The sequence below is a fragment of the Lasioglossum baleicum genome, chromosome 4 (assembly GCF_051020765.1).
Source record: "Lasioglossum baleicum chromosome 4, iyLasBale1, whole genome shotgun sequence".
NCBI lineage: Eukaryota > Metazoa > Arthropoda > Insecta > Hymenoptera > Halictidae > Lasioglossum > Lasioglossum baleicum.
In genome coordinates, this window is record NC_134932.1 from 7,354,649 (window position 1) to 7,374,553 (window position 19,905).

The 19,905-nt window shown below is 34.9% G+C and overlaps 1 protein-coding gene across 9 annotated transcripts; it reads right to left on the reverse strand.

The window, feature by feature from the left end:
* Positions 1 to 9: 9 nt before the first annotated feature.
* Positions 10 to 19,444, reverse strand: Dap160 (dynamin associated protein 160). 9 transcript variants are annotated; one of them, XM_076422207.1, is made up of 34 exons: positions 19,426 to 19,444; positions 17,857 to 17,912; positions 17,471 to 17,624; positions 16,797 to 16,945; positions 16,490 to 16,717; positions 16,045 to 16,140; positions 15,221 to 15,319; positions 14,511 to 14,600; positions 13,810 to 13,971; positions 13,306 to 13,693; positions 13,006 to 13,219; positions 12,576 to 12,727; positions 12,392 to 12,514; positions 12,177 to 12,315; positions 11,778 to 12,095; positions 11,331 to 11,699; positions 11,105 to 11,262; positions 10,600 to 10,801; positions 9,989 to 10,273; positions 9,627 to 9,740; positions 9,357 to 9,452; positions 8,715 to 8,852; positions 8,504 to 8,630; positions 8,172 to 8,336; positions 3,750 to 3,874; positions 3,565 to 3,671; positions 3,420 to 3,492; positions 3,148 to 3,354; positions 2,631 to 2,870; positions 2,399 to 2,545; positions 2,085 to 2,328; positions 1,862 to 1,936; positions 874 to 1,047; positions 10 to 682 (listed from the first exon to the last, which is right to left on the reverse strand). In XM_076422207.1, exons 2-34 carry the CDS (start codon positions 17,876 to 17,878, stop codon positions 495 to 497), a joined length of 5,568 nt encoding a protein of 1,855 aa, XP_076278322.1. In that variant the 5' UTR covers positions 17,879 to 17,912; positions 19,426 to 19,444; the 3' UTR covers positions 10 to 494. The 9 variants fall into 9 exon arrangements, with proteins under 9 accessions (XP_076278322.1, XP_076278321.1, XP_076278319.1 ...); XM_076422206.1 differs by lacking the exon at positions 19,426 to 19,444 and adding an exon at positions 18,185 to 18,396; XM_076422204.1 differs by lacking the exon at positions 19,426 to 19,444 and adding an exon at positions 18,037 to 18,396.
* Between the last annotated feature and the right edge of the window lie 461 nt (positions 19,445 to 19,905).

Consider the following 19,905-nt stretch of genomic DNA (forward strand, 5'->3'; position numbering starts at 1 on the left):
TTCAATCCATGTTAATGCCCTTCTAAATGTTCCACATTTTCTTGAATAACATTAATACAAAAAATAAATGCTTCTCATGATATGCTATCATTGTTACAATAACAATATATCTATTTGTAAAATAACAAATACTACGTTTGTATAGAAATTTCTTATATAATACTGTAGTTTGACAAGAATTTCAATAGCTACTTCTAAGGAAGACTGAACGTAAACAATTCATTCTTGGCTTTCCTATAGTGTATAAAAAGTATGAAAAATAACAAAAATATTTGTTTAATAAATTAATTCCAATAATTGCATCGAATACGAGTTCCGTATAATAAAGATCATATCAGGTAACCCTTATTGATCAAGTCTTATAATATACATAATAAATACTCTTTTATCAAAATGGTCCTCTATTTGTCATTATCAATTACCTCTATCTAGCATAACTATTTAACTAGCCTTAAAGCAAAATACGCTTATCATATATGAACACATTTTTCAAATTAACTTGGGATCATACCTCTGAACGCAATACCCTTTTTCCGATTGCCAAATAATCGTAGATCCAGCTTCAATACTACGATGCCTTTCTCAACTTCGTGTAAGCGAATGCGTTTTTGGATCGGTCCACACGAATCCCTGCTGTCTCTCATTATGTCTGCAACTCTTATCTCTGCTCGACCCAAAAATTCTGCGAAGAATATTAATCGATATGTTAGTTGATTTTTATTTTTGGCCGCGTACACTTCCTGAAGTGTATACAATAATTACAGAGTGACAAGAAATAACGGAGTTCAAAATTCGTCGATTTGACAGAATTATACATAATAAGAAATGTTTAACTCCGTTATTTCTTGTCACCCTGTATGAAATTAACTTTACCATCAGGGCTATAGTAGCCTTTATCAAATACAGTAATACATAGAGTATCTTCAAGCACGTCCTTCACTTGGAATTGCATCGACGCATCCCATAAAGGACAATCTGTTCCTGATACAACACCCGTTCTCTCTTCTTGTGAACCCATACTGACTTTGCAGAATGTACTGCATTTTCCTGAGAACATTATTTCATTAACTTGACTTTAAATTTACTATATAAATGATATTGATGTAAGAAATTGTGTTCTATCATGTACAACAAGCATAGCTATATTATTGTTACGTTCAAAGCCAGAATATCATACTAGTGTTATTACTAGACTGCAGATTTTTATGCAAAATAAAAATTTCTGTATCAATTGTAAAAATACGGAACCTACAAAGAGATTTAAATACTTTCGGAATTATTTTAACGAGCTGAAAATAATCCAACAGTATTTTTAAATCCTTTAAATGTCTTCGTTGCTTTGGCTTTGATCTTCTCATTTTCGTTATAACTACATCAAATCTGCAGTCTAGTTGTTACATTCATTAATTTCATATTGCTAAACTGATACTATCTATGATTTCACTACAAATTACAGTACATTACTGTTAGCTTTAAATGTTGCAGAAATAGGAAAACAAGTTACTTAAGCGTCACCTCAATTGCTAAATTGCAAACGACATGCAAGCAGAATATTTTACCTTTCTTTGGTATTATAATATCTTCAGCTTCTACAACTACTAACGAAAGTTTACCCTGAGGTGGCCTCCTGCGAACTATAATCATGCGAGATATTTGTTAGTAAAAAGTAAATCATGCGGTTAGATAGTGATGACATGATTATAGAAATGTTTAATGACGTTGTTTCTCCTGGGGGGGCCACTCTGCTTCCGTTTGTTACATGCTTATAAAGAAACTAATTAAAGAGACCAAACAGCTATAAGCAGGCAAGAGGTGCATACGCAGAAAAGAAGGAACACCTTAAGCACACTCGTTTGCTTACCAGGCGTTGTCTTCAAATTGAAACCTTGAAGAACTGTAACGAGTATTCTGCCACACGCTCCAAACTGTGCCAACTCTGTTCATTCACACATAGTACACATTATTATTATAATTAAATATCGATAAATAACAGAATATCCATTTTTTGCACTTTACATAATTATATAAGGGCACATAACTTCCACAAACAATAATACATGTAAATAAAACATAATGAAACTTACTCGATTTCTGTCTTTGTAAACGAGTCTTCTCATTTTCTAAGAATGTTTTTCTTGCCTCTGTGATTCTTCTGGTCCATAAAGAACATTCACCTGGCGACGGGGCTAGTAATAGTATTGGTTTCTTTTGGTCTCTCAACCTGAGTATTTTCGTTGAGTTTTCTGTACCTTCACCCCAGCTTAAACTATTAACGCTTCCATTTGTATCCGAATCTCCTAAGAACGACAATTCATTTAAAAATATTGGCTGTAAAATAAAAACAATTTAGTTAGCATATTCATATCATTAATATATTATTCACGGTGGTATTGAATACCTTTCTATACATTTTGAACTTCTGATGTTCATTTCTTTCAAACGAAAATTGCTGTCCACTGGGAAAAGATTTCTTCGGAAGCGTTGGTTGGGCAAACAACAAAAAGTCGTTTGTAAGGAATCCAACAAGTTCCTTTCCACTTTTCGCCTGACACATACATATATACATACATACGTATTTGTTAAATCAATTTTGTTGATTTAGGAATATGTATTTTCCATTTTATAATTACCTTATGAAGTATGCCAAAGTGAAGAAGTTTTCGCGGACCTAAGGAATTAGTTATAGAATTAAAAATAAGTTGCTCCTCAAGTCCGTCGCAAGCCACATGTGTTTGTAACCATTCTAATCTATCACTGTTCTCTTTCTCTCTAACTCCCTCGTTCACCTGAGTACAAAATTCTTCTGCCTTAGCTAATGCTTCCTGAAGATACTGTTTATCAGGATGATCATCCGGAGTATGTTCTAAAATCTAAAATGATTATGTTAAATATACAGGATGCTCACCCACACGTGGTAAATATTCTAAAAGGTGAGTGAACAAAGTAAAAGAAGACGAGAAGTAAGAATAACGATATTGAGGTTTCGACTTTTTATTTATAAGTTAGCGACAGTTTCAGTGACGTACCGTGTAATATCGTCACTCTTGATTTTGGTCTTACTTCGCTTTGTAAAATAGCTTTTTAAAATATTTAGCACGTGTAATCGATTTGTGATATAAATGTTAATGAAACGAAAAGATAGTTTACTTTGCCAATAATTAAAGGATACTTTGTTATCCTCTGCATAGGCTTGATTAAAAATGAACTCAGAGGCATTCCCTTTGTTCGTGGATCTTGTTGACAAGTGTGCGCCACCTCAACAAATTCTGGTACAGTTTCAGTTAACCGTTGAAGGTATACAGCCGCAGATATTTGACAACTGCAGAATCTAATATAAGCTGACATTCTGGGTATCTGGAATACACAATGAATGGTTAGTTGAAGTATGAAACTGTAGCATACAAACAAAAACTGCTTACGTTTTCACATAAAATATCGCCGATCATTCTTACGACTCCTCCGTCGCTGTTGTCTCGTCGTATTCTCAAAGTTCTGAAAAAAAGAAGTGAATATAAGTACGATTACTAAAGTCATCTTAATGGTTTCTATTAAGAGAAATACTACCTTAAAAAATTGTCATTGCAGGCTATGATGTCTCTCCAGTTAACAAATATTTTGTCCACTTCGTCTATAGTTAAAACTAAGCTTTCGATAAGCGGCTTCTCAAATACCTACGAACAGATTTTATTCTTTATCTTCGTTATTCGAATATAGATATTATCGTAAGGCATAAAATAATTTTTAAATACCTCGTGAACAAGTCTCATATCTTCTATATATGCTTGTTCCGTTGTAATGAGTTCTTTGATGTATTCTTGACGTTTTCTTTCCATTGCATCCAATCCGAACGATAGGTCAGTTGCCACTTCATTTGCTACACATAAAATGTATGCAAAAATTGTTTATTGCACTGCTCGTCCTTTATACATTTTTTCTTATCTTTCACACAAGGAAAAGAAAGTAATACACAAATTACTTGGCACATCGTCGTTTTAAAACAATACAAATTCCCTGAACTGAACGTAACGTAAAAAAAAGAATTGAAATATTTTGATTTCGAGTAATATTGTTAAAATTTAAGTTAGTATTTAGGTATTGCCAAATAATAGAGAGTCGTCGTACACAACGATACTTTACAACGGACAGATACTTTATTTCAATCAGCAGTTTTGCGAACACGTTTGTATATGTATGGATATGTGTACATATGTATAAGAACGGCGTGTATATGCATACGTGTAAAGATCCAGAGTATATTCACACGAAATGTGAACAGAAATCTGATAATAAATACACAACGATCTGAACTTGTTCACACCCGTACAGTGTTCCTTCACTCACGAGTACACCACACACAATTGAGATTCATAATGAGATTCGACATTACAACAAACAAACAATATGGATATTTTTGCAAATAGTAACAATCTTAAGGATTAGCACTACACAAGTATATCTCGTCTAAGTGTAACCAGTTGCATAACTTGCTTTACACAATTATCAACATGTTTAGATAAAGATTACAAGATTACAGGCGCATCTAGAATATTTAATATTAAGCACACAATGTTTTTCATACGACCAGACATATTTATACACCTTTCTTGCAAAGACTCATATAGAACGTGTAAAAGGATCAACCAGTGTATAAATATGCTGGTCTACTGTGCGCTTGGTTCTTGCAGTTATTTGAAACTAGTTATTCCATCAAGTCCCTGATACAGTGAATGGAATGAACCCTAAATGAACACATAAGAACGCTCACTAATTTATTTGTTCTACTAAATACAGCGGTAGGTTTCGATGAAAGATTTAAAATTATAAAACAATAGAGTATTAAACTAATTTACAGTTTTATCCGTTCAAGACTCACTGATTTTAACAGAAACAATAAATTAGGTCGATGATAATTCTATAAAACAATAACACGTCATTTAAGTATCCCAACATCGAGATTCATTACATTATGTCCATAAACGTAAATAATAAAAGGTAAAAGAAGATCTGCCATTAAACATAACATGGTAAGGTACCTTACATTTACGTAATTATAAACTATCATATCCAGGAATAAATTGATGGAAAAACTGGTTTACGATAATGTAACATTACTTAACAAATCATTCCCACCAGTGGCGATAATAACTCTAACTATATCTTTATGATTGTTATTACTGATATTTTAATGATGATTTAGGCTCTATAATAGAAGGCTGCGAAGAAGGAGCACATCATCTTTCATTGTGTATTACTTAGACAAATTAAAGAGAAAAAAAATAATAACTATGTATATGTAGAATAAATAAATAGGAACAACAGATTTGGTTAAACACGTTGAATTGAAAAGAGAACAATCATTCTCTTAGCTAATTCTAGAGCAGATTGTTATCTCCTTTTTTTTAACGGCTATGATTACAATAAAATTTTGAATTTAAACAGAAAACTATATATAAACTTCATAGTAGATCAATATTTCGAGACTAAATGAGCATCGTTTATATGGTATAACATATTCTTCATCTGTCCGCATGGTGAAATGAAATTCCAACCAGAATATTTAGCTAGTGATTCAACAACTCCTTCTCCCTTTACATTGAAGGCAAGCAGAAAAATGATGTTCATATGCTCATATTTTAAATTGCTATGAAACCTTTGCACTAGGCCTTGGCGCAGTAGAATAACTGTGCAAACCATCTGTGTTGCGCACCAAATGATATGCTATGCTGCTTATGTAAAAAAAAGAAAAGACAGGGCAGTATTAAAGATTTTTTAATGTTAACATTTCCTACAAAGGGCACTGGTTACCAAAAGCTGGAATAATTATTAACAACCAGCATAACTATCTTTCTAACTGGCCTAACACTTTAAGCCCGACACCAGTGAACTTTTACAAACAATTTATTTTTATTACACAGATGTTTTTTTTGTACGTTTTTATTTACACACAAAGCCGCTCGAACCTATAGACTAGTGTGAATGTTTTACAGGATAGATAGTTCGATATTTATTGTCATTGCTTCTAGTAAAAAGTACTTCCATTTTACTACGGATCTATCGTCAAATATAATAACTGATTCATTGGTTAAATTTTTATTTAAACAAGAGAAAGCATATTGTTTACTTATTAGAAGTTAAAAGTGAAACGAAGTTTCGGGCTAAAAGTGCTAGTACGAATGAAAGCTGCAGTTAACTTCAGTTCTAAAAATATAGAATGTTTCAAACGAATTTACATCTCATTAAAGCATTGGTGATACTAGATATTATTCTAAGTAGACAAAGAAATCATATTTGCCTCGACTTTGGAGTTTTTGGATCAAAGTAGAGGGTTGAGGTAGAATTTGGTGCACATGTCAGGTGGTCGTAATGATATTTACGATATAACTTTTTTTTCATTTCCACTTTAAATATTTAGCGCTCTTGTATACGCATACGTTTATAAATACTGCACAATAATATCCGCATTGAAACCGTACATAGAGGTTCAATAGCTTCAAGTGTAATGGTCGATGAGACGCATGGTAACAATTTGAATGACAATGAAAACAAAGGAACGAGTAGGACCCCGTACCAGAGGGAAAAGGCTTGCATGTAATTCAAAGTAATATAGAAATGAAGAACCAGCCCTGAGTCTTTCTCTCTTTTTTTTTCTCTCATTTCTATGCTCACTGTCTCCGGCGACGAGACTTGTCGGTTGCAACACGTTGTGCTGAGCGTAGAGTCTGCTATCATTCTTATTGCACTTCTGATGTTTTTATTCTAGCCTGCAATGTTGCGGTGCTGCTCTGCTATCCTTTATGCTGCATGTTAAGCAGAGGCGAAAGATAACAATTAGTAAAAAGGATTCATTGATTCAAGAAATCGTATCAAATGAAAGTTTGAATTGCTTGAAGTAGCTATCTCATTTTCTAATGCCAACAATATAATAGACTACTTTTCAAATATTTAGCGAGCGCAATTGTAAATAAATAATACAACAAAAAGTCATTTCGAAAAACCATTTATTACTAATTTTACTTGCTGAATCTGCATATTGATTTTTATCAGAATTATCAATGCTAAAACTTTAATGCACAAATTGTTGATGCAAACATAAATATTGAGAATACCAATACTACATATGTCTTTTAGTAGAAATGTGTAACATAATGCAAAATAAATATATTTTTCTATTGAGTATGTGTAATGAATTTATTGAATGCTTTATGATAGAACGAAACAGCTACCTCAAACGGACAGACGGACGGACAGGCAGGCATGCAGGCAGACAGGCAGGCTTTACGATAGAGAAAGTATTCTGCTCTATAATAATTTATACCTCAAACTACCGATTATATAAATAGACCAGAAATGAAATAATAATTACTGTACATTAAACATGTACCATTTTTCCAAGCCAAAAGTGCTAATTTCAATGCAGCCATATCAGAGCAGGAAGCACACACAACACCTGTTGTGACTAATAAACTTTAAAGAACGCATTGTGTTTGTACAACTGTCACCAATTAAGATATAGTTCTTCTAAACCATAGGTAGTAGTAGTAGTACTAGTAGTCTATGTTTACATTTAGCGCTAGAGGAACCGAAAACTTAACAGTTCGATGTGTTTGGTAATGATACTCCTAAAATTATGCCTGTAACCTATAAATTCCTTAAATAAGAAAGCAACTATTCGGTAACGAATACCATAAATGCGAGTAATATGTTTACGATCACATTAAGACGAGTATGGAAACAATATGAGCAATGTAAAAAATATACAGGTACATATTACTAATACTAGAATCATTTCTTTATATGTATATGTACTAGAAAATTATTATTTGTCTTAGTCCTATAAAACGACCGTCGTAAAAAAAACTGATAAATTATACAATTAACATTAGATACACAAAATTTGTCAATTTGCATCAATATTATCAGATATTGATGAAAAACGAAACCTGACGGTCGTCCGTCTATCCGTATACCACAGATGAAAGCTATGCTACAATAATTATGTTTCGTAGTTTCATACAACTTTCATAGTGTGCTACTTTGCTACATACAGTCGATGAAAACATGATTTGATAACCATTTATGATAGACAAAAACATAAGCATACTTGTTCAGAAACAAATTCTTTGTCGAATTCTGAATTTTAAACGTACTATGAAACAAGAAAATATACTTACACATTGGAGACACATAATTACTGGGGAATACACCAGACACTCCATTCAATTCGCCTTTCCACCACTCTTGCTCGTCTTTTGCAGTTACGATTATAACATCACCTTTCCCAAAGCTTAACTCGTCTCCATTTTGCGCCTGGTATGGGTATATTGCCATAACACGTTCTAAAAAAGAAAGAAAAACTTTAACGTCTATTGCCTATCATTAAACGAATACGAACACATGTAGTTTATTAGGTTGTTGCATATGAAATATCCGATTTTAGAAGGCAAATTCATTACAGTGGTGCTTACTCTGATCGACAACAATCTAATATTTGGAGATTACTTACCAACACTTGGATCTGTAGGGGAGTCTTGATAACCATGGGAGACTGGTGTACTTCGGTTGCTACTACTTGTCAAAGGTTTAACGTAAGATGCTGGGAACCAACCAATCTGTCTTTTCTTTCCACGTGCCTATAAAAATATGACATTGAGTACACTGACTATTAAGAATTTACGTTTTACTTGAGGAATTAAATCGATAGTGCATTGTCGAACCTGTAACTCGCCTTCCCACCATCCGCTATCTGTTTTTTTACGTATCATTATCAATGCTCCTTTCTGTAAATCTAATTGCTCGGCACTAGTAGCTTGATACGGTGCGATAACTTGTACAATTTCAGGTTTCCGTCCTCGCTGCAGTGAGAAAAATGTACATTTTAAAACATTCTGCTTTATGTGTCTTTTACTATTTTCTATACAGTCAAATGCGTCGCTTAAGGACGACTCGGTTAACGACGGTGGTCCAGTCGTCATTACTATTATTGTTATTAGGCCGAAGCTCTTCCAGTTGGACAAAATATAGAATTTAACGATATTGATAATTAGACTGCGAATATTCATGCATTTATGGCTTATGAATTCTCGAAAATTTTGGGATTCCCGAGAATATTAGGGATTGGCGGACGTCTCGGAATGTATTCCCATCATTAAGCCACGCATAATTGTATTCTATACATATTAAAAGTAAGGGAGGCTCTTTACAAGGCTGTGTGTCTTAGAAGATAAAGTACCTTAACATACTGCAGTAGCGGGAATGCCAGCAATGAGGAGAAAATGGGAAGCGATTTAGATTAATTGAATAACAAATACTGCACACTTTCGGAATATACATACACAAACTATTGCCCTACTGATTACCTGTTGTGCTGCCATTGCGGCAAAGTCTGGTAATTCTGCTCTATCTTCTGCGGCTGCTCTTTCATCTTCGAGCTGCTCAGCAGTCTTTTCCTCTTTCTAAACATGGATATAGCGTATCTAGCTTACTGCATGTTTTGCGATCTAATGAGTTTACGTACACGCGCAAAGTCGAATTAAGACATTAAATGACATTGTACAGTACAAGGTAGCAAATATACTTCTTGAAGTGGGTGTATACGGAACGGAGATAGTAAAATAAACGCTACAAACCAGTGCTGCATGACTAGTCGTGGTTACTTCTGCGATCGGCTCAGTCGTCGCAGCGGTCGCAGCAATGGGAGTAATCGTAATCGCTTCAGTCGCGTTAGTAATAGCAGAGACATCCTGATTAATGTTAACACACGATGTTAAATTATAAAACTCACTACATGTTATGATTATTAGAGTTGTGCGAGAATCCGAAAATTGTCGAGAATCCCGATACATTCAAGAATCCCGAGATTCTTGAGAACCCGTCCGGCCCCGACATTTTCCTGTTCTCGCACACCTCTAGTAATCTATATAATAAAATCACAATTTCAAATATAGTAAAATTCCATCTGTTAAAATAGTTAAATAAAAAATTATCGCACCTGATCTGGAGCCTCACAATTTTCTACATAATTGGCAGGGAAAATTCCAGTTCTATCTCCTATACTGCCTGTCCACCAGTCACCCTCCTTCTTAGTCACCAATATAACTTCTCCTTGATTGAATGTTAGGTCTCCAGGTTCGGCGGAGGTATAGGGATATAGAGCCATGTAGTATTCATTGAGACCATCAACCACTGCAGTTTGATTAGCAGTAATTTCTTTGGCATACGACTTGGGGAACCAACCATTGACTCCATCACTAGATGTGCCGTAGCACCAATCACCCTAATTATGCACATAATAGTTTGTACAATTCAGTACCTTAATTGACAAGAAAGACTATCATTTTTAACTTACCTGGAATCATCTCGAACCCGGAAATTTAAAAAATTGAGACTTCTGGGGATATGTAATACGTAATGTAATATATCTCCGAATTGTCGTAATTTTTTGAATTTCAGATTTGGGATCATTCCTTGTTAGTACTTATGAAATGTGTATATATTATTACATCATTAATACATACGATACAAATGCTCCCGAAATGTTAGTTGTACCATACATGTCATCTGTAATACTACCTTTATAGATAGTATACAAAGTATGATTACCTGCTGTTCAATGACTTTGATAAGATCTCCTTTCTCGAAAGCAAGATGTTGCTCAGTTGTAGGTCGATACTGAAAGAGAGTTGTTGCTTGGATATCACAAGCTACGCCCAATCCAAGGGTAGGAATAATAGGTTCAACAACGGGAGCTTCTCCTCCTAATGAACCAGCATCGGATACATTCTCAGGAACTTCAGCTATTCCTCTGCAATTAATAGAAATAAAAATGGGTAATAATTTATCTTGTTTTAATCATGTATGTATTTTGTAGAGGCGTGCCAACCCAAAAATGTCAGGAATGGTCGGTTCTTGAAAAGTTCAGGATTCTCGAGAACTCGAGTATGCTCAGGAATCCTGAATATTCGCGGGAATAATTCCCAAAATTGTCTAGAATCCCGATATATTCGATAACGCGAACATGCTCGGGAATCTCAGAATTTTCGACTAAAATTCTCGACCCGACAATTTTGGGTTCTCCCACACCTTTAGTATTTTGTATTTCACTAACTCTAAAGTTCTCTTTTCCACACTGTCCTGTTGTACAAAAGCATTGTCATTTCCTGTTACAGCATCCACTCGTTCGACATAGGATTCAGGGAACCATCCGATGTGACCCCGAATTTCACCGGCTATCCACCCTGATTCGGCATTTTGAACTGGTGGTACCTAATTTACATATAAATGAACAGTTTAGTTTTTACTTCAGCATATCCATCTGCTTTTATAACAATTACCAAAATAATATCGCCAGGTTGAAATGATATCTCATCTTGATTTCTGGCTACGAACTCGTACAAAGCTCTATATTTCATGACTCCTGGAGTAGCTTCCTCCACTGTGGTAGTTGTAGTATCGTCGCTGACAGGCCAAGCATTATCATTAGCTGGCTCAGCAGTGTCATTCCAAGTATTATCACCCCAAGCAGATGTATAATCGTTTCCAGCAACAGTCCCACCACTAGCTCTGAGTTCTAAGACCTTTAATTTCTTCTCTTCGAACGAAAGATGGAGATTCTTGCAATCGGTTGCTAAATTTTGTATCTGTGTCTGAATATCTTGAAGTTGACCATTGTTATTTTCTATATCAGCCATTTTGGCATCGATCTATCAACATAAATATCATGTTTGAAAATTATTGTATTTTAAATGTAGGTTTACTACTATATGTATATTTATGTATACCTCTTGCTGCAGATCAGCAATTTTATCCTTCATTTGTTTAAGAGCGATCTGTTTATTGTTGTCTAATGCCATTTTGATGGCTTCCTGCCCTGCGGATTCCATGCTTGCATTCAATTTGTTCTTTGCTTCAATACGAGCCTTCTCTTGACTCAAAGCTAGTAATCTTTGGTTGTGTTCGCGAAGTTTGTTCTTTAAAGCAGCCATCTCTTGTAACTGTGCATCACGGGTTGATCGCATACCGTCAATAGTCGTTTTAACACCAGAGACGCCCACTCTAGTATCACAAATTTTTTGTGATAATTCCTTCACTTTGTCATTCTATAGAAATGAGATTATAAATTACGCAACGTACATTATATGAACACAGTCTATTTCATCGATAACCTACTCAATACTCACGAGTGTTCCAAGTTCAATAGTTAACGTTTGATTCTTTGCTTTTAACTTAAGCAATACATCCTGTTCCTTTTGCCTCTGCGCCTGTAATTCTTGTGACTTCTGATTCTCCCATTCTAACTGCCTTTGTCTCTCCATTTCTCTATAAAACGAAATAAACTTATTAGAATCCATTAACACTTTGAGTGCTCTGATCTCCAAAAAAAAGTTCGACTTACTTTCGCGCTGCTTCTCTTTGTTCTTGTGCTCTTTTTCGTTGTTCCTCTTTCTCCTGTTCAATTTCTTTTTGCCTCTGCATTTGCTTCTCTATTTCTGCTTGTCTACGTCTTTCTTGTTCTAACCTGTTACATTTTTGTTTTACATTAATATAAGGAACGGAAAGCCAAAGTAGAATTCACTTACCTAATTTTTTCTTGTTTATCTGCTTCTTCTCTTTCTTTTCTTTCGCGTTCTTCCTGTTCCTTTCGCTGAATTTCTAACAGTGCTTTGCGTCTACGTTCCAATTCGGCTTGTCCCTTTTCAAAGTTTTCTTTGCGCTTGTCTTCAAAAGACGTCTTGATACGAGTAAACGCGAAACAAACAATCAATGAATGTAGGACGCCAAAGACAAGTTTTAACACAATATCTACCGGCGAATATTTAATAATTTTTAATCCATGGCTAAGGAATCTTTAATAGATCTTTCAACAGCAATAAGAATTGCAATCGTAAACCAACAAATCATCTCCAGTAGAAAATTTTTGAACTTCCTCTTTTGGTACAGCACAATTATTGAAATGCCTATTAATAAACGACCGGTAGATAATGTAATGAATTATAAAAGGAATTTTACCTGTGGCATACCAGCTAATGGATCAATGCTTTCCGGTCCACCCTGCGAAAGTGTTAAACTGCTCTGCCGCTGACGTCTGAATGCAGGTGGTATTAGTTCTATTGGAAGTGCGGCAGGTATCTTTTCACCAACTTTAGCAATATCACATAAATGCATTGCTAAGACGAATTCGTCGCAGCTCAAACGGCCGTCATGATCCATATCCGAGAGCGCCCTAATAAAGCAATCGCATTCTATAGAAATATTATGAATCATCACATTAATAGTCTCTATTGAATGTATACGATTATGTCACTATACCATATCTCTGCAAGTTTTTGTTGTGGTAATTGTGACTGCACCATAATATTTCTAGCTTGCGGACCAGACAAGAAGCCAGTTCGTGTTCTATCCCAGGTATTGAATAATTGAGTATATTTTAATTTCGTTTGATGCGGTACAGCCCATTCAATAGATTGTGGAGAACCCACTGAATGCTGACTATGCTGACTGTGCTGACTATGCTGACTATGTTGTGAATCAATCGAACCCACTCTATCTATGCTTGGCGGGCGTGCTGTTGTACTTAATGGTGTGCTTGTGGATACTGGAGTCTGAGTAATTACACCGTTCACTAATGCTCCGCTTGCCGCAGTGGATGACGCTAGGGGTAAGCCTACAACTGGAGGGGTTGACACTACACCAGCTCCTAAAAAAGTATATAACTATTGGCACATCAGTCAAATATCGTTAGTTATCATCACTATTGTAAGTAAAGCAAAGGATTAATAAACGTTTAATGAAAATATCTTAAAGTTCGTATACCAGTAGACATTGGTGCAACAGATGCTACAACAGCGGGGCCACCAATTGGAGCAGTCATGCCAGTGCACAGCGGTTGCATTGGCATTGTTTGACCCATACCAAAAGCGGCCATCGGTGGTGGATTTGTGTTTATAGGAGCGATTGGCGCTATTGGAGGCATACCTGTTTAAAATAATTGATGTATTTAATATTAATGACTGATGCTTACAATAAAACAGTTAGCCTTACTGAATTGTATAAGTTCGAAATTAGTGACTTTAAAAATAATACTATGCTTGTCTACACAAATGGATAAAGAATCATATAGTTAATGCTCTATCCGCGAATAAATTACCAATTTAGTAGGATTTCTTATAAAAAATGGTGTTACTATGAGTCCTACACTGGAATAAACTACCAAGTATTATAAGTATTGAAGTTTTATATTAGAAAATAGAAACTTGAGAAACTTTACAAGTATTATAGACAATAACATAAGCTTCGTTATTAACAAAAGTTGTACTTTCTACAACACACAATGTGTTACTGTATCAAGAAAATACCTGGTAAATCAAAATCAAGTAAATCTGCAAACAAAAGAATAAAATATCGTTGAGAAACTCAATGTACTGTCTTCCTTCAGATCTGCTCAAGTAGTAAATAAAAGAAAAATGTAAAGAAAATTAGAACTGATTTAAATGCTCACAATAAATTTGCATTACCTATGGCAGAACTAGTCACTGGACTATTGGGGAATGAAGGTGGTGCAGGCTTTGGCGGAGGTCCAGTAGTAGCAGGTATAAAGTTCGCCCCTGAAAATATACAGTGTCAGCTACCTATCGACTTAATATTATTCTATTCTAACTTCAAAACTGTAAAGAAACTATAGGAGATTAGCAAATAAAATAATAATTTACAAAGGAAATGTAACGAATTGGCAACTAAAATTCTTACAATGCCTTGCAATAAACACGAAATTGGAAGCATAATCACTAGACTGCGGATCTTTATACAAAATAAAAATTGTCCACGTCAATTATGAGAAACCGAAAAACCGAAGGAAATCTATTTCCTCTTTTAATCATCTCAAAAAGTCGAAAATAATGTAATAGTATCATTAAATTCTTCGAATGTCTATTCAGTTTTGTATCGAACCTATTAATTTTTGTTAAAAACGCATACAATCCGTGGTCTAATAATCGCATTATGTACATACATATGTATATAATCCACAGGGATTATTTTTAACAGAAAGTGTATGATGTCATGATGTATGATACAAAAAGGAATCATTTTCCTGCCTGAATATACAATAGATCTAGAAATAGGGGGGGAGGGGGGGGCTAATGTCTAAGTTTACATGCGTTATCTACTCCACTTTTAAAAAACAATATGTATTTTCTTCAAACTTCTTTTATGCCTTGAGACATACCAATATTTGTGGGTGGTGCAGGTCTTTGAGGAGGACCACCACTAGGGGTAGTAGTGGAAGTGGTAGTAGTAGTGGTAGTACTTGAAGAAGGCACGATTCCTTTTTTTTATGCAGCACAAATATTATATCATTGTATCGATGTTGTAAAGGTGTAAGTAGCACATAAACAAATCAGCAGAGTAGAATGTATATAATATGCATGATCAGTAAACAAAGCCATTGTGACACTCATAATATAAAATTACATATTTTAAAATTAGAACACATATATACAAAAGCAGAATGTCTATACCGACAACAAATCCATGTATAATATATGCCATCGAATAATATTCCTTAGACAAATACACAGACAGAAGAAATGATAATATACGTTTAATGATATGTGTTTGTGTTCCTACATATAAATGTGGCAATTATAAATGTAATGCATAACACGAAGTAATGCTGTAATAGTAAATGTAATCCTACATTCATATTACAATATATATGTATCCATTGGTCAAACTTGTAAACAATTAAAAGTTCTTAACATTATTGTTAATTTGAAGCTTTATTATACATTATGTCATTAAGTATGACATACTAGAAGTAGTTAAAACATGATAATTCATTTTCCATGCAAAACTGAGATTCTGCATTCAGAGTTATAAAGCATATACCACAATAACATATTATTTCATACTGTTACGATTATGTCACATCAATAAGAAAAAAAAAAGACAAAGAATTGTAACATCTTGAGAAGCCTCAAAGAAAAAATCGAAGAGAAGACGACCCAGACGTAATCATTCGTATGCAAACATCCAATTTTTATAACATACCCACAGAGGGTGGTGCGGGTCGAGCGGGTGGCTTTGACGCTGTGTGAGTTGTGGCATGTGTAGTAGCAGCCACATTCGGTCTACTTTGTCGTGATGCTGTGTAGTATGATGCATAAGTAAAATAATGCTAAATAATGCTGCTCATTAGTTAAGATGTTTCTCATTTGAGAAAACCATACTAAGTATTCGCATGAATTTAAGTAGATATCAGTAACATTAAGAAAATAGATCAATCTGATTCTCGAAAGTGAAATATTTAGTTCTTGTGCAATGTATAGCAACTGTAAAGTCAGCTTAAGGCACGATATTGTATCTGTTATGAAATAGAATGCTCATCATTAGTGTAACAGTCTAAATGAAAATCTATCCATACTTTCACAATGTACACTTATTTTTAAGTACTTTTTGATGATTGAAACACAAATACATATACAAAGTACATTACCTGGTAAAGTCATGGGCGAAGCAGGTCTAATCGGGTGTCCAGGTAATGGTCCGTTCGATGGCGGAGGGCCTATTAGAGGACGTGGAACCGATCCAGTCATGGACATCCCACTAATTAAAGGTTGTACTGTTACTGGTGGGGGTCCAGTTAAATTCACTAAAGAAGCAACATTATTGTGCGGGGGTATACTGGCAGCTCCATTTGTTAAGTTTGTCGCACTAGTATCACCTAGATACAAATGTAAATACCGAAGTATACGAACGATCCTTTAAATCAATTCTAGTTGACTTTTATTATATGTACTCACTAATAGAAAGCGCCTTTAAACTCTGCACCAAAATCGGTGGCAATGCATCAGGGATCTCAAAGCCACGCAGTTTTAAAGTAATTAATTTACACGCAATACTAAACTCATTTATATCCAGTTTACCATCTGAATCTGTGTCTGATAGAGCCCTGCATAAAAATGTCCACATTAGATAATTGTGTCGGGTTGTCTGGAATTTAATTCTGCTTCAAAGCTTTCCACGAGATGCATACTGTCGCTGTCTCATAACGTGGCCTGAACAGGGCCATATATCTGAAGTAGTAGTAATAGTGATTCAGTAATAGTGACTCGACTGTGTGCACCTGACCAATCAGATAGTTTCTTCGCGAATTCCTTTCACATTCCTTCCGAGTACCACATTATGAGACAGCAACGATGCTTTAATATATCACAATAATTACATTAAATTAGCAAAAGAGATAATTTTGCAGAAAGCACTGTCAAAAGTAGTCTCTTAAGATCTATATTCAACATAGAAGCGACACTAGTTAATATTAATTGCAAATACTACATTTTTTAAGTATAATGATTACAGCATAAAAATATAATCTCATATTATCGTCATCACGGATATAAAGCTAAGAAAATCACAATTATCTTCCAGATCACTTGGCAGCAAATGTCAAAGCATTCTGATGAAAAAAAAACTATACCATATTTGCCCAAGGACCACAGGTGGAAGTTGAGACTTTAACAAGAACTCTTTTGCCTGTCCTCCAGTGACAACACCGTTTATTGGTTTCAAAGACTCAAACTGTTCTCTGTATCTTGCACGTTCCCTGGGTTGAACCACCCAGGGATCCATACCTAGAAAAAATGATTATTCTTTGATTTTTCCCATGATACTTCTCGTGAAAAAGCTTCTTCTGAATGAAACCATACATCTTTAGAACACAATTCACTGTTTCATAAACAATACGTGCCAAATGGAAGATTAATGACAGTATTTGTTGTTTCCCTACAGACAATTGCTGTCAACATGACAGATCAACCAAAAGATGATTGTCAGCTATGAATCGAGAAAAAAGACGAGATTTACCTGGTGTTTGTGGGGTGGCCATCTCTATTCACCCGTAGGTGACCACCGAACTGAATCTGCAAGGAAAGAAAAACAGTAACTTTCACGGAAGCATTATCTCCGGAAACTCGGTCGGGATATGTGGCGATTTCAAGGTTAGGTCACGGTGATCGATCCTGCCAGGAATGACTCGAGATATACCTCACGAGAGAAGAATTGTCGAAACGCTATCAATTCAGCGTGGATTCAATCACGAATAAATCCAATTAACCAAATAAGAGCGGGGTCATGAACTTGAAGATTGATCGGGGCCCTAACGCACACGTATAAGAGCAGCAATTTTTCTCACACCAATGTATACGAACATACGACAGTAAGCCGCTTCCCCCGCTCGCGAACCCTTCTATAACTTTACTGAACAAAATTCATGATTACGAATCGCGACGTTAGCGATCCTCCGCCCGATACAACGAATTCGTAGAATTTCAGAACTCTACCGACGATACGCGGGTCGGCCCACATTGACTGACGTACATACGTCACTTTCGCGACCTCGGCTATTTCCGGAAGTCTTCGGTTGGAATCGATAGCTCGGCCGAAACCGTTTCGTTGATCTTCGGCAGAGATCGCCCCTTCCGCAACCCCTTCGTTCAAATTTTCTTCTCTTTATCTTACGCGATAATAACAAAACTAATCATTGAAAAACAATCTTAGTTGAACATTGAACGTAAAGAAGAAAATCATTAAATAATTAATAATGCTGCAAGTAATTCGTAACTTTACTTTCCACCCAGCTGTTTCATAAACTATTTCAAATCATTTTGCACACTGCATGTGCCTAATACTGTACTATAAATATTGCAAAATAAAGATATCGAACATGTCGCATATTAATTTTGAATAAATATAGAACATGTACTGTCATTGAAAATTAGTATAGATATACACACAACGTAATACAGCATGCGTGCATAAATCATTTTCATATAATAAATCATCTCTATTTAAAAACGAAACCGAAGTTTATTATTTCTATTTAAAAAAACAAATTCGTTCGAATTGTGAATAGTAAAAATGTTATCTACTAAAGGCCGATTTATACAATACTGTCTGCACAAATACGGAACCGTTCCGTTCAGCACCAATCAGAGAATTTGAACATAAATAGATGTTTATACTTACTATCAGAACGTATCAGCATAGGCACGTGTCGGAAACTAAATGACAAAATTTTGTATTGTTACAGTATTGTTATATTGAAACGGAACCGTTCCGTGTCTGTGCAAATAGTATAAATTCATCTTAAAACGCGGAATTTTGTCTGTCAATTAATCGATATCAGCGAACTACAAAACCGGTTATGGAAAGGTTCAATTTGAGATGCCACGTGCGACTTTACGAACGTATCGCTTTTGTGTAACAATAAGTACTTTTATTGATTCAGACCCGAGTTCGGGTTAGGCACCCGGCTACTTGAATACTTGGATGCTGTCCTATGGTATCATGTCTGACCCGAATAGATCACGTAAAATCGAAGCGTAAAAAGCGGCTGTCTGTTTGATAATATTTATTACGAGGTTATACACTCACCGATCAATGCTTCATACGTGCTTCATACTTTGTCTATCAGTCTATAGTCTATATGTACTAATGATAATAACTCGATACTTTCAAATGTTTTCAAGAATGTAACAAAAAACACGAAAGAAACAATAATCACGACAGACCGAATAATATGTAAATATGTAATATACAATATTTCTACATAAATCGTAGAGCAGCTGTAAAATATAACTTCAACGACCGGAAGTACAGTTACTTTTGAAGGTATAGTTCTTTTGATTGATATGAAATATGAACACGCGAGTTCAGATAGGTTCTTGTATAAGTATAAATGAAATTACTAAAATAGTGTGGATTAACCTTTCAGCTACTATAATACATAATATATATGTACATATAAATTTTTCATAAAGAAAATTCAACTTTTCGATGGAAAAATGTCGGACCTCTAAATGTTAAATAGTAAAGAGAAGTTATCCGAAAAAAATTACTTAATTTTTTTCAATT

What these genes read in the sequence shown, in the direction of transcription:
- Dap160 (XM_076422207.1), bottom strand. Translation starts at nt 17,878, where the DNA reads ATGGCCACCCCACAAACACCAG. An exon ending in AGTGACTAGTTCTGCCATAG is followed by an intron (nt 13,972 to 14,510) that starts GTAATGCAAATT and finishes TATTTTAAACAG; the next exon opens with GTATGCCTCCAATAGCGCCA. An exon ending in ACTTTGGCATACTTCATAAG is followed by an intron (nt 2,546 to 2,630) that starts GTAATTATAAAA and finishes TGTATGTGTCAG; the next exon opens with GCGAAAAGTGGAAAGGAACT.